The sequence below is a fragment of the Lissotriton helveticus genome, chromosome 3_1, assembly GCF_964261635.1.
Source record: "Lissotriton helveticus chromosome 3_1, aLisHel1.1, whole genome shotgun sequence".
Lineage (NCBI taxonomy): Eukaryota > Metazoa > Chordata > Amphibia > Caudata > Salamandridae > Lissotriton > Lissotriton helveticus.
This window is the reverse complement of record NC_136061.1, coordinates 1,389,628,783-1,389,643,746: the sequence shown is the minus strand read 5'-3', so window position 1 is coordinate 1,389,643,746 and position 14,964 is coordinate 1,389,628,783. Positions and strand designations below refer to the sequence as shown.

The window sequence follows — 14,964 nt, the reverse complement described above, 5'->3', positions numbered from 1 at the left end:
AGTCCGGATTCATGAGACAACTCTATGGCATACTACACTTGATGGGTTAGCCTAGAGCAGAATAGTCTGTGTTGATGGCTTTGGATGGCAAAATGGCATTTGATACTATAAAATGAGCAAATATCCTTGCTACCCTAACCAAAATGGGTTTTGGACCGAAATCCTGTGAATGGGTGAGACTACTATACCAGGCTCCTATGGACCTGGTGCGAGTCAATGGGACAATGTCCCGTCTGTTTTCACTGCGGTAGGGTACCCGGGCAGGGGTGTCCCCTCTCGCCCTTGATCTTCGCCTTGGTGCTGAAGCCACTGGCATCCTGGATTCGCCTGGACACATTGATATAGGGAATTAGAGAAGACGGAGGCTGGGAGGAACATGTTTCCCTACATGCAGATGACTTTTTATTATACGTTACATGACCATATTTCTCCATCGCTAGGATCTCAAATATCTTGTATCTCTTCGGTGGCTACTTGAGCTACCCTATCACTTGGGCCAAATCCATGATATGTCCCTTGTCGGGTGCCCTCCCACAGTTCCCACCTGAGTGCACAGTACCGGTGGCGACTGAGGGCTTCCGATAGCTCGGTATCTATGTGATCCGTGACCAGCGATTGTTTGTGCAGAGAAATCTACTTCCCCAGCTGGAGAGACTCTGTACGGATGTGGCACACTGGCACGCCCATTTCTATTGCACTGGATGTAATGGGAGGATACATTTTTAGTCATATTAGTCCCTTTTAGTTGAGTTTATGTTTCAGTGATGTTGCTGATGGGTTCTCTTTGCAATATCTTGTGTTTTAGGTACCCCCGAGGAAGGGAATTTCCCTGAAATGCATTGGGTAGAAATTAAAGAGCTGTGCAATGAGGAACTTTGAATTTTCTTGTACTGCTGTGGAAAGCCTGGAGAGGCACTATTGAAAATAATGGGATGAAGAATTGAAGTAATATGAAAACTTTGGATTAAGCATATGAACAAAATGGATAAAAAGAGGATTAAAAATGACAAACTGGTTGAAGACTGTGGCTTAATATACATACCTGGTTTGTTTGGAGACCTGACGAGGCTCTATTTGTTTCACATTTGAAAATGCTCACGAACGGAGCGCGTATCAAGATAGCAAGCCTTAAATGCCGTTTGAGCATCAATAAAAGCTGTAGTAATAATTTTGAGTGCATTCCACCATTCCTGGTTTCCACACTCGCACAGGCTGCCATTATCCCTAATAGGAAGGGCTGCACTCTATAAAATGATGAACCTCCCTCGGCTCCTATATGTGCTCCAAAACACACCCTACGTAATTCCGATGGAGTTCTTTAGAAAAGTAGACCATGAACTCTGTATATTCCTTTAGAATGGCAGAACACCATGTATCATCCTAAGTAAACTGGCACTGTAATCAGGCATTCCTAGTGCAGGGCATAACAGAGTCTTTCTCTCACCTCTGAGAAGGCATGCATACAGATGTCCTCCCACTGTACTGGATCTGACCTATCTCTGTAGATCAGCCTTTATAAAGGCTTGGCCACTAGGGAAGGTTTGGGAGGCACTGTCAACAGTAGCCCATCATTCCCAAGAACATCCTGACTTCTTTCTGGGTAGTGGGCGGATCCATTTTTAGAATCGCTGTGATTCTCTCGGTGACACCTTCCTCGCTCCCTTCTTAATGTGATGTCCTAAGTAAAGGACTTCATTCTGACAGTACTGCAGTTTGGTCAGGGGCACTTTATGTCCATTATCTGCAAAGTGGTTCAACAGAGCAATTATGTCTTGTTTGCAAGTGTCCTGTGTATTTGACACCACCAATAGGTTGTCAATGTATTGGACCAGGACTGAGTTATAGGGTATCACAAAAGACTCCAGGTTCTTTTTAAGTATTGGGTTGAAGATAGACGGACACTCCATATACCCTTGTAGGACTCGGCGCCATGCCAAAACACAGCTGTAGACCCCAAAATGAAAGAGGAATTGACTATCTTCATGCCATGGTATGGAGAAGAAGGCTTGGCATAAGTCAATGACAGAAAACCACTTTGCCTCACATGGAATCTGAAATAAAATCACAGCTGGATTCAGTACAACCGGACAACAATGGTGTTAATCTTTCTCAAATCTAGGACAATCCTATACTTGCCATTGGATTTCTGCAAACCTATAATGGGCAAGCTACATGGACTCCCCCCTAATCTCCTTCAGAAAGCCTAGCTGAAACATTGAGTCAATCATAGGAATAATCCCAGAAATGTTTTCAGGGGTCACATTATATTGTGGGATTCGCGGATACTCAGCATTAGGTTTCACTGTGATGCAGACTGCTTCAACACCTTTAATGAGACCCATGCCTTTCCCTGAAGAGTCTCAGACTTCATGTAACACTGTCTCTCAACTCTGAAAATAAATCATCTTTTGCCAACATGGGGTAAAATCTAGTCTTTGATTTCTGACTGACAGGTTTAAAGGCAATATCTTCATCAGGAGTCTGCAATTCATGCCATTTGGGGTACTGTGACTGGAACAACTCAGCTTGCACAAAAGGTCTCGCCCAAGCATTTACAGTGCTCAAATCACACACCACAAATCGGTGAGTCCTCTCAAGGGACCCTATTCTGACAGGTATTGCTTCTGAGTCATTTGTATATTTGCAACTTTTACAACTTGGAGAGGGGCAGGTTGGGAACCTCTGCTGTTCTCACAGTAGAGCAGATAACGCCAGTATTGATCAAGAATGACACAGGTGACCATTCACTTCACCATCCACAAATAGACCACTCTGGTCCACATCTAAGGTTGCATCAAGCATGCAAACCTCCTCCTCCACCAGGCACAGTCATTGTGACAGATCTGAGCTGTAATCCTCATATATTTGTTCTCTATACAGTAGCGTTGAGATGCACCCTGATAAACAAAAGAATTGGTGTTTACATCGGGACCCTGATTTGGAACACATCTAGGAGCATTTGAATTCAAATGTGACAAAGGGGTTTGTGGAGCTTGCATAACCTGATTTTGGGGCATATTAAAATGTTGTACTCTCAGCACTTGCTTGTCTGAACAATCTTATTATTATCTTGAAATGGCACAAATCCACCATTCTGAACCTGAGTCCCATTCACCATGTTACCAGCTTTGAAACAACATTCCCGCTTCCAAAGACGCAGCTTGCCGCAGACGTGTCAAGGATTCAACTTATCCAAAGTTGCCACATCAATCCCTGTACTAGGATCAATTGATACACCATGACCTCTACCTTGTTGTTGAAACCCATTTCCACCTTGCATAACAGGAACTCCATGTTGATACACTCCTGCATGGGACCAACAATCGCAAACTGATGATTCTGACCTTGGTGTGCAGCTTTCATCTATGCCATCATCAACTTCTCTTTCAATTTCTTATGCTTCATTTCCAATTTGTCACTGAAGTATTTTACATATCTCAATATTTCATAAATGGGCATACTCTGCGAACATATTCAATTCTGTTAAATCATTGAACTAATCTCAGGTTTCAATCCATACACAAACCTGTACAAAAATGTCCCATGTCTTTAGTCTTAACCATCACTGTCCCCTTATACTGCTTAAATGGCTTCAAAAGTCTCTCATAATAGGCATGTATCATTTCTTTGGACCCTTGGATTGTTCCGTCAGTCTTGACCCAATCAATATCTTTAGGAAATATTTTCGATTTCAAAAACGTAGTCACCTGATGATACTTTCTCATCACCACTAGTGACGGAGCCAGTAGTGATGTCCCAAAGGTTTTCTTGGGCCACTCCATAGCAATTTTGCATTTGACCCACAAGTTACCAGGAACCACAATTTCAAATAAGGTATTCAGATCTATCCATAGAACCTTGGATATCTTTACAAACCGGTTCACTTATCTGTACAATTCCACTGGGCCTTTTCTCAATTTCGGAAAATCACTGGAGAATGATGCAGGAACACTCCTGCTCCAAGGTATGTGGACATAACCTCCACCAGGCACTTCTCTCATTGGAAGCATGTATATATCCTCATCCTCCTTCTCAGTTCCAGACGGAGGCAGCTCTAATCTGATTGTCTATGGTTCCTTTTTCTTTGCCCACCTGCCTTCCTATCTATCTCACTACCTCAATTTTCGAACCTAGGCAATTCATTCCTTGATCTGTAATTTTATCCCTGACAGTCTCATATTAGCGAGATCCCAGTCATTAAAACTTAAATGGTAACTTCTTTGTAAAGCTTTAGGTTTCTGTAAGTACATTTCATATATGTGAGCCAATTCAGACAATCTTTCATGAACTTGTCCAGCACATCTAGTAATGTCTTTACACATGAATAAAGCATCTTCTCTGTAAGCACTTAATTGGGACATGTCAAGATTTCCAAGTATCATTTCGTCTAATTCTAGTTTAAATTTGGCCACACCTTTTATCTTTTTCCTCTCTGGGGCTTGAGTAGTCCTTCAACTTGGTCTGGGATTCCCACTACCAGTCAGGGTATTTAAACCTTTGAACCAATCATCAATTTCTACAGCAGTAAGACCAGATTGTTCTACTGGAGTATTACAAATTATATCTCCACTAAAAGAACCACGTTTTGCGTCAGCTGGTGAGTTCATAAGCGACATGTCAGAACTTGGCAAACCCATAGGCATTTCTGTCCTGGGGGTACCATTATTAACACTTGGAAGCACATCGTGTTGGGCATTAAAAAGGGAGGCGATCTTTGTAAAAACTGTCTAGTTGGGTCAAACCCTATCCGATTTAAAGTAGGGTCTGCACAAGCAGCATGTGGGGTATTCTCTTTGTCGGAAGCACAGGAACTTGAGGAATTGGTCTTGTCAAGCTCACAGGATTGCTACCTGAGGTACTGATCCCAGTAGGAACAGCCAGAGTATGTGTGGTAGTTCTTTCCACTCTAGGTTTATACAAAGAAATTACCGGACCAATTGGACAGGACCAGTCAGTGCATCTGGGGCATTTAAATCAGTTGAATTTAGAGGTGCTGTCATCCCTGAACTCTCTCCCATTGAATTTAAACTTGCATCTGCTGGTGCTGTAGGTACATAAAAATTCTCACCAGTATGTGCATTACTCGCTTCTCCAATTTGGGTCACATTGTATGGGGGTGGACGGTATTATAATAATTTGGTTATAAAACCCTTGTGTGAAATGCTATCACTGTTCTCAACTACATTTTCTGTATTATCTGCCTCTTTACTTCTTATTCTCATCCTTGCGTTTACCTTTCCTCTCTTCCTCACTCGTTAGTGCAGGGTATAATCTAGCTCCCTTGTTAATTTCAGTTCCCCAAGTTTTCTGTTCTGCATCCCATCTAGCATCCGCACAACTGCGTATAGCTTTCTTGACCCATCCTTGAAATCTCCTCTGCCTAAGGTGGACTGTATGTCCCAGGCATCAAGTGCTTCCTATTGTGTAGGTCTAGATGGCAGTTTCACATCATACAACATCTCTCTTAAGTTTTCAATGATTCTCAAATTAAATCACTAGTACAGTATTGTATCTATTCTCAAACTAACAACCCATGTAAAAGTACCTACAAATAAAAGAGACAAGCAGAAAATGGAAAACAGCATTTCATGCAGAAAGAAATACAGGCCTCGCTATGACAACTTTGCATATTAAATCAATGGTGCACATTTAATATGCGTGTGCATATTCAATCACAAATTAAGAAAAAATTTCACTACATGGTATTCATGTTAAGGTTCCATGTGTATAAGCGTGACCGAGAACAGGTGCAGAGTGCAAGTTTATATTGCGTATTTATGACTTGTAGAAGGAACCAAAATAACGCTGCTCCACATCAAACATGAGTCTCTCCTGATCTGTGCTGATAGGAAACATATGCTAGACTGATGTGTGTGCATGTTCAATCATATTCATGTTAAGGTTCCACACGTATAAGTGTGACCGAGAACAGGTTGCAGAGTGCAAGTTTATATTGCGTATTTATGACTTGTAGAAGGAACCAAAATAACGCTGCTCCACATCAAACATGAGTCTCTCCTGATCTGTGCTGATAGGAAACATATGCTAGACTGATGTGTGTGCATGTTCAATCATATTCATGTTAAGGTTCCACACGTATAAGTGTGACCGAGAACAGGTTGCAGAGTGCAAGTTTATATTGCGTATTTATGACTTGTAGAAGGAACCAAAATAACGCTTCTCAACGTCAATCAGGAGTCTCTCCCGATCTGTGCTGATAGGAAATATATGTTAGACTGACCAGTGGCTCTCTCAGAGGAGCTGTCAGGGCCAGAATGAACACAAAGCAGCCCTGGCAATTCTATCGGACCGGCACCCAGCAGGGAGGCTGGTGGGCGAGGGTGCTACTGTGAATCACTGCTGCTCAGCCAAACCATCTCCCAGCACTGCTGTTTTTGTTCCTGGGGGCCGACATTGCAGCACCCAGTAAAAAGAAAAAGCCCCCACAACTCCAAAACCGGCCACCATCCTTCCACCCCCCCTGGGGAAATGCCCGATGCCGGCTACGGTCAGTCTGGCCCTGGTCAGTGCTGTGTCATCCCTCTGCGCTCAATGCACGAGCAGAGAGAACAAGTTTGGGCAGGGAAACTGCAGAGGGCAGTGCGGAAGGGTGGATGAGCAGCAGGCGGGGAGTGATTTTTGGAATAGGGCATTTGCTGGTACAGCAGAGTACAGAGGGTAAGGGTGGCAGGATACAAGGTAAGAGTTTATTTTTTTGTGTGTGTAAAAGGTGAAAGAAGGGACCACTCAGAGGATGGTGTTGGAAGTTGTCAGTTAGGGGTTCTTTTTTGTGTGTGGAAGTTAAAGGGTGTAGAGTTAACCTGATTTTGGATATGTACGGTTCCCCCGTTAGTTCTCTACCATCTGTACTTCTCTGAGGAGCAGGGGAAGGGCGTGTTGTGGGAATAGGTCATGATGACTGGGAATAAGTATGGCTAAATACAATAGATAATTTCTTGCGCGTCTCATCTAGGATACAGAAACCAAGTAAAAAACATTCAGGAAGCAATAGACTACCATATAGAGCAGGCAGATTTTTTTTCTTTTTCAATCAAAACCGCTTTTGATTAGCTTCGCAAACCGCAAAATTTTAGTTTCACAAAGCAAAATGGATAAACCGTAGAACTTTGCACAAGGGATGAATAGAACCTTAATAGTCGACTCCTAGCCCACCAATTGCTTTGCTGTTAATCCAGGCTGGTCACTGTGCTTTTCGATCGAAACAAAAGTAAAAAAATAAAAAATAAAAGCATTTGGCAGATGTGAGCGAAATCTCGGTCCAGCTGTGTGCCTCATGCATGCTAATAGAGACCTTTCAGTAGGCAGTCAGCAGAATTGGAAGCAATCAAAGAAAAAATAGACGTAAGCCTGCTGTGGAGATAAACTTCCTGGAAAACTGGGAAACAGCACTGCGGCGCGACATAATGCTCTAAATTAAGCGACGCCTGTCCAAAGCATGCTCTCGGGATCAACAAGTGGCTAAAATTATAACTGAATACATGCAGCATGATTTCAGAGAGCCACAAAGCGAAGCCCGCGCTTCGTGTGTGCTGGCATTGGCAGGAAGTCGCTGGCAGAGGATGAGTAGAGATGAACTGGGCCACAAAATAGGCCCGGACACCAAATAAAAGTAGCCTCCATTGGCTACTTCAGGTACCTAAAAACGTGGCCCACGTTTGCAAATCGGGGTAGATTGTGTAAATTGTAAAGATACGCTGTATAGGTGTTTTGCAAGATATACCAGACTGCAACCATTTGCGGTTGGTGCAGGAAAACCGGCCCAGCAGACCAGAAAACAGGCCCACATATAGCCAAAAGCCCGTCCCAGACATGGACCTGTCACACCATTACCTCCGGCCCTGCCACTCTGCCCTACAGGCCTGTCCGACCCTGAGGAAGACCCCACCAGTCTCCATCTGCCACACAAGGCTGTTAGTTCTCATGATCACGTAAGGCCAAGGTGTGTGGCTGTGCACATTCTGTCTTTGACGAGGACGAGGACGAGGACACTCCAGGTTTTATTGCGGAGACCACATTCTGTTTTCCACTCCCGAGTCGTTCCAAGTCGCGGGAGGGTGCGGTGCCTGGAATCGATTGACAATGATAGGGAACTGGCAGTCCCAGAAGGACCCAGTTGGAGGTAGAAACCAATTAAAAGGCAAAGCAGGGGGCAAAAGAATCAGATTTTTTGCTAAGAAGGTTTTGAAGTGGTTTCTTCCTGGAAGGCACGAACGTATTGCTGTGTACTGGCAATGTTTGCAGTTTTTAAAACAGGGAATTTAAGGTTTGTTTTCTGCATTATTGTTTTTAGAAAGCCATATACAGGAGCGTAGCGTGTGTGTGTTGTGGGGGTTTGGGGTGTTACATCCCCGTAGCAAATGTATTTTCTGATAAATAGTCAGGTGCTTTCAGTCGGGTATGGCGAGGTGTCTGTCGGATTTCACAAGGAATTTATACACAAAGACGCACATACACTCTCTCCTTCTTTGTTTTGAAAGTCCTCGAAAATGTTGTTTATTTTACAAAATACTCTGCTTTCTCTCACTTAGTGCCCCTACCAATCTACATTCCTCTCCATTTTTAATAACCCTTTTGCCCCTCTCATTCACCCTGCTTGTCCAATACAGTGGCTGCCAGCACGGATTAGGGGTGTGGGGTGGGAGGCGTTGGGGGGTGGGGGGAGGGGGGAAAATCTAAAATAAGAAGAAAAAAAAACTTACCTCACCCCTTCTCTACTCCGTCGCTCCTCTGCAATAAGAACACAACAGAAAGACCCAGGCTCCCCGAAGCCAATCACAACACTGCAAAGAAGCATTGTGATTGTCTGAGCTCCGTGGTTCAGCACTTAGCCAGGGAATGGGAGCCTGGGCATGTTCTTCACCCAGACTGTAATGCAGCCTGGGTGGAGAACATGTAAAGTGCGCATGACTGTGTGGCGGCCCTAGACGGCCCGCCAAACATTCATGCACACTTATAGAGTGTGCCCATCACTCCTCCCCCCTTCTTCGAGAGCAGAGCAGCCCCACCCGTATAGCTGTCGCATCAGGAACAAATAAAATCATAATGTTGAGTTATCATTTTATTTTTCCTTTATTTCACTGTTGCAAAGCAGTGGGACGACACGCCCCCATCTTAGTAGAGGAGCCGCCACTGGTCCTATAATGTATGTAACATTATATGCCAGGGTGACTGTTGGGGAAAATCTAAAGCTCACACCCCCATCTTACTGACCAAGCTACGCCGCTGGCCGGATAACTAATTTTACAAAAACCTAAGTCAACATTGACAAGGAAGCTCCAAAGCATTTTTTTTTTTTAATGGAGACCAGTTTTGTATGGAGGCAGCAATCGACAAAACTGAGTCTGTATGTGTAAACGTTGGAACCGGCCAGTGGACAGGGGGGATTCATTTGAAGGTTCAGCATTGCAAATATCCTATGCTAATACCAAACATTTACTAACACTTGTTATTCATGGTCACCACAGCTCTAAGCACACTGGTTACTTATACCCCAGTGTTCAAATGAAGCTACTTCACAACCGATATTACTTCTTTTAATCTGCCTCAAAAGCTGTGTCCCAGTCTCTCACTGTGCCAGGAGTTGAAGTAAACAGGGTATAAAAAAGGTAAAGGGAATTTAGCAGCAGTAGCGCAGAGTATTAATTTCTGAGTCCGATAGCAGAAGAGAAGCCAATTCCTCAACTAAACAATTCCTTTTCTTGTTGTGCTATGTAATTTCCTAAAAATAGAAGAGGATGAACAAGGCAAAGCATTCTGTACCAAACTCAATTAAGGGCCTATTGACTTCTCTTTAAGGGCCTTATAGACTGGGTCCGGAATAAGCTGTCATCTAAGACTAAAGATGACCGCATGACCACGAGGAGGGTACTCTCACCCACAAAGCCACGTTAATGGCTCCTACTGGACCAAAAGATGATTACAAAATTTTGTCATACTCAAGGTAGCTAACCACAAAAAAGATTCATTTGTGGGGAACTATTTCAAGGGAGTCTAGATAAGCCAATGCTACTGTGATGTCCACTAGTTGTACGCAATCCTCACCCACTGCCAACAGCAGTACCATGCCTGGTGCCAAATGTTTCATATCTGTAGTGACTGAAGATCTTCTGAACTCCTGTGGGTTACAACTTTTGACTTGCAAGAACATTTGGGAGAATTAGTGGGTGATTGTTTCATGAGTAGGCAAGTCCAAGTAGTCTTATGTGAGTTTATTAACAGAAAAAACTGTTGCATATTGAGAACACAATGGAGCTATGCCGCAGCACCCTGTGCCAATCACAGTGTTTAATGTGCGCTGGTAATTGCTAAAAGGTTCACAATGTGCTTCAAGAACCTCCTAACGGCAGTGTGTGATATTCCATGCATGCACTTTCTTATGGTGGGATTGTAATGTTTGATGTTCCGAGCCGTATCTTCTTATGGTGGGATCCATGTTCCCAGATCAAGTAAGGTGCTTTGTATGTGTGGTCTCTTATGCCAAGTGCAGGACACCCTCCTGTCACACAGCATAGAGATGGAGAAAGCATTCTGCAGTTAAAGAACAAGCTGACTAATCGGTAAGCAGACAGAACTAATAACACTGTTTGCTTTAATTTTCTGTAGCAAAGCTCACTAGAAGCAGCCTGATCATTGCGGAAAAATAATATTTTATTGGCAATGGGCATTAAGTTAAAACGTTTTGTGAAAGTTGGCTTGTATAGCTATCTTATGGCCATGAATTTCAAGAGAGATATCAAAGTGATGTTGAAGAATTTGCAAAGTCCATACAGGGAATTTTAGGGTTATCTTGTGCAATGGATCTATAAACTTGAGACCAGAGACATGAAAGTTGGTCAAGGACGAGAGTCAAGTTTTGCTATGTTAGCTGAATATCAGGATGTCTGTTTGAGTGCAGAGCGCGTGATGTAGATAATTCCATGCATTAGAGATAAGGCGAGAGAAAGCACATCCTCCCAAAGAAGATCTGCGAGTGATGGGGGGCTCCGAAAAAAAGCAGATTATGAATGCAATGAGATCCAAGAACGATCCTTTTGAAGGTTCAAATTAATTAAATAAAGGCTTGAGTTGGCAGTAGGACCAGTGGCAAAACAAAGGCTTTTTAAAGGAATTCTCTCACTCACAGTTAGCGAGAGATAAATGAAATGCTTGGAAGTTGGATCTCAGCACATCAGGCCAATCTCAGATTATAAAAAAAAAAAAGAGGTCTTCAATAAACTTTAGGAACATGATGGTTGTACTTTCGTATGAGTGGGCCATGTGCACTGTACATCTACTTTTCGAATAATGTGTAGTTTCACCCACATGTTTTACCGACAGAAAATCCAGAACCCTAATGGAGATAAGTGCTCAATGCTGAAATTTGTTTGTAACCCCATGGTCACAAGTTCGAACTGTTGTAGGGCTGGGACAAGAATGTATTCTTCTGAGATTAATAAATCAAGAACCACTTCTTAAGAGAAAAGTAATACATTTAATTGGAGAGCACCAGCACGTCTCTGAAACAAGCAGGTACTCTGTCACAGAGTACCTGCACTTCTATTTTTCCATTTCAAACAATGTGAGTATCGATATAATACAAACATTCTAATGTGATGCTGTTAATACCACACAGAAAAATCTAAAACACCACCAAGGCAAATGTGTTAACGTATACAAAGGTCCATACCATCGAGACAAATGTGTTAATTTAATTCCATCACTACCTCTAACAAATTATAATGCAGTTGAGACAAATCTATTAAAATGTCGCAATCGATCCTGATGCGAAATTCAAAGACCACACAAAAGTCTATTATTGTGGCACAGTAAAGACCATTGGCAAATTCAAATGACACAGACACAAATCTGAAACAACCACAGATGGGCCTGACATTTCTCATCTGCCAGCAAACTAGATTGCTCTGTTTTCCTCAGAGTCCCAAAATGTTTCTTGAATAAGGCATCAATGAGACAATGGACGGAATGGAAACCAGCGTATTTAAACAGCAGGGCCCTTAAGAAAGTCACAGAAGGTTGCAAACATTTGTATTTCTCATCTGGAAGTGTATAAACTATCATAATAGGGGAAAGTGGCCTTAAATTTGGCGTGACGTACAAACTACGGCTAAACCTGACAATTACCCAAGAAAATAAATCCAAGGCGCTCCAATTTTCACTGCGCAGCAGAAAAATAAATTACGCAGGGCGCACTTACTCTCTGAGCCACTCCGCTATGTCTTCGGCGGAGGCGCCGTAGTTCTCGAAGTTATGCTGGAACTTGCCTTTCCTAGTGGAAGAAAAGAAAAAGCAAACGGATGAGAGGCGCTAACCTTGCATTCAAGCAGAGCCATAAAAACTGATGACTCGACGAGGCGAGCCTGCATTAAGGAGACTGACTCGAAGTAGCAGATGGTTGGGTATCCCTTGACATTGTACTCTTCTTTTATCCTCTCGAATTCAGCCGAGTAGACATTCATGCCTGCCAGAACCTGCAAGAAAAGGGCACGGTTTAAACCAATTAGTCTTCCCTATTTTGCTTGCGGTCTCAAAAACCCGGCAGAGGTTTTTGCTTGCACACTCCAAACAACTGTTTGCAAAATGACTAGTCCTTTTTTTTGCTGCAGTACTGTGGCATTTTATGCCGTTTTACAGCGAGTGTGGCAAATCAATGTAGCCTTAAACTGCTAAAAATATTACATTTAGAGGACTGTTTCGTCCATGATAAAGTCAACTAAAAAATACATGTTATTGGTAGTATTTAGCAGCATCCTCCTTTTTTGCTCATAAACAAACAGACCATCATATTCTTACTTAAATACGATTTAACTCCAGTTCACTAACTTAAAGGACAATGAGGATACTGACATCCTTTAAAATGAATCAGTCCTAGTGTTCCTCCCTTATTACCACCATTACTAATTAAGTGAAACCAGAGATCTCCATCAACGTTTACTCTTACCTTGGTCACCATTCATCACCGAATCTCCACTGTATAACCTGCACCAAGCCTCAGTCACAGCAGACAGACAGACAGACAGACAGACAGACAGACAGACAGACAGACAGACAGACAGACAGACAGACAGACAGACAGACAGACAGACAGACAGACAGACACACACACACACACACACACACACAGTACGTCACGCACACTCTTCGTAGTCAGCAATACCACTAGTGCTTTAGAGTCAATACACAGTTCTCCACTCCTTTCTGTGGATCCTGTGACAAACCCAGTATCAATGGTACTATTCACTAGGGTGGGCAGGGCGGTCTCCTCGTCATTAAGCATTCTTCTATCCTGTAGAATTGCCGTACCTCGAAACAACCGCTAAAAACATAGTTTTGGCCGGCTGATGGTGGCGTGGATAAATCTCCTGTATATTACAACCATGGCAAGAGAGAGGGCTAATGGCGTACTGTCTGAGGAGTAGACATAGATTAAAAGTATGCACTACTGAAGCGTAGTGACTGAGACGCTGGGTGGCAAGAATGAATATGCATGTATGCAGAGAATATCTTGGTATACATTACAGAACCTGGAGCCACCAACAACCGAATCCTTCATTTGTTGTGTACCTTTAGAAGGCATTCCGGGCTTGGCATCAACTGGCATACGTTGATCTTGTTTCCCTTGGTGGCCTGGTATCCCTATCAGCACTGCAGTCTTTCAACTGACAGAACAGTTCATCAATAAATTCATACCAATATTTGCCAACATTTTCAACGTTCACTCTTATCTTGACTAACAAAGCCATATGCTGCCAAGAACTTGGTCTTCACATGATATACTGCTCATAATAAATTGATAGGTAATTCTTCCCATTCATTTCCAGCTGATCCTTGGCTATTACATACTGCTATTTCTTTAACCCCCAGATAACTCCCATTTATATTTTTCTCATTATCACCCTAGTTTACACCCAATTCCCCTCCACACCTTATCCTCCCTGCCAACTTCAAACTCCAGTTCTTAACATCTATTTTTGGATAAATCCACATTCTGCCACTCTAAAGCGCCTTTTGTATCCTACTTGTTCCTCCTCTCCGAAATGTGTGCAGTCATGATTCCTCCCATCAAATCACAAGTACCAAGAAACATCAAGAGGCAATTCATGCTCCTAAAACCCTCATCATCACCCTCTGCTAGGTCAAAGACAAAATGAACATGAGAACATCAAATATTTTGGCTTGTAAAGGATCTGTCTTGTGAACTTCACACCAGGCCACAAATTTGTGCCCACGACCGGCGTGAATGTATTTTCTGGAAGACTGCCTTGCAGCAAGGATGACGTCCACCACTTCAGGAGGCACATCAAAGGCAATTAACTGCAGCTGCTCAATCACCACAGTTGACTATATAGATTGCTCATGTTTGGGTGAAGGACCTTACCCTGCTTCTGAGACCGAAGATGCTCTCAAAGTGGTAACCTGATTGGAGGACAGATGCTCATGCTCAGAAGTTTCAGGTACAACACTATCTGACTCAGTCTGGAACTACTAGGATGATTTATGCCCAGTCTGTACTAATCTTTTTCAGAACCTGAAGCAGGGCTGTGACGGTGAACAAGAGTCCTGTGCTAGATTCCAACTAAACTGCATCCCCTGGTGAGTGTCTTGGAAGAAATGCACAAAGCCTTGGACACTTCACATTCACAGTGGTAAAAAGATCTAGCGAGGATTCTACCCACTGTCTGAAGATGCTTTGCAACACCCCGAGATGTAGACTCCATTTGTTAATCGCCGGATGCAGCTGACAGAATTAATCCACCCTGGCATTCATGTATCCCATAATGTGGTCTGTGATCAGGGAAATACCCTACTGTTCCAGCCAACTCCAGTGGCATGGAGCCTCCTGCCACAGGACACCCAGGGCCCTACTCCGCTCCGCTTGTTGCAGTGCCAAATTCAGTGTTGTTGTTCATGAAAACCTGCATCAGTCTTCCTTTAATGAACAGCAGG

At 43.1% G+C, this 14,964-nt stretch overlaps 1 protein-coding gene across 1 annotated transcript in view; it reads right to left on the bottom strand.

Moving 5' to 3' along the window:
- The window catches only part of PDIA5 (protein disulfide isomerase family A member 5), a 1,081,671-nt gene that overhangs the window by 494,375 nt on the left and 572,332 nt on the right, over positions 1-14,964 (bottom strand). The window contains exons 9-10 of the mRNA XM_078682031.1: positions 12,397-12,488; positions 12,215-12,286 (exon numbers count right to left, since the gene is read on the bottom strand). Of these exons, the coding sequence (XP_078538157.1) occupies positions 12,215-12,286; positions 12,397-12,488 (164 nt within the window). The remainder of the gene's footprint in view (positions 1-12,214; positions 12,287-12,396; positions 12,489-14,964) is intronic.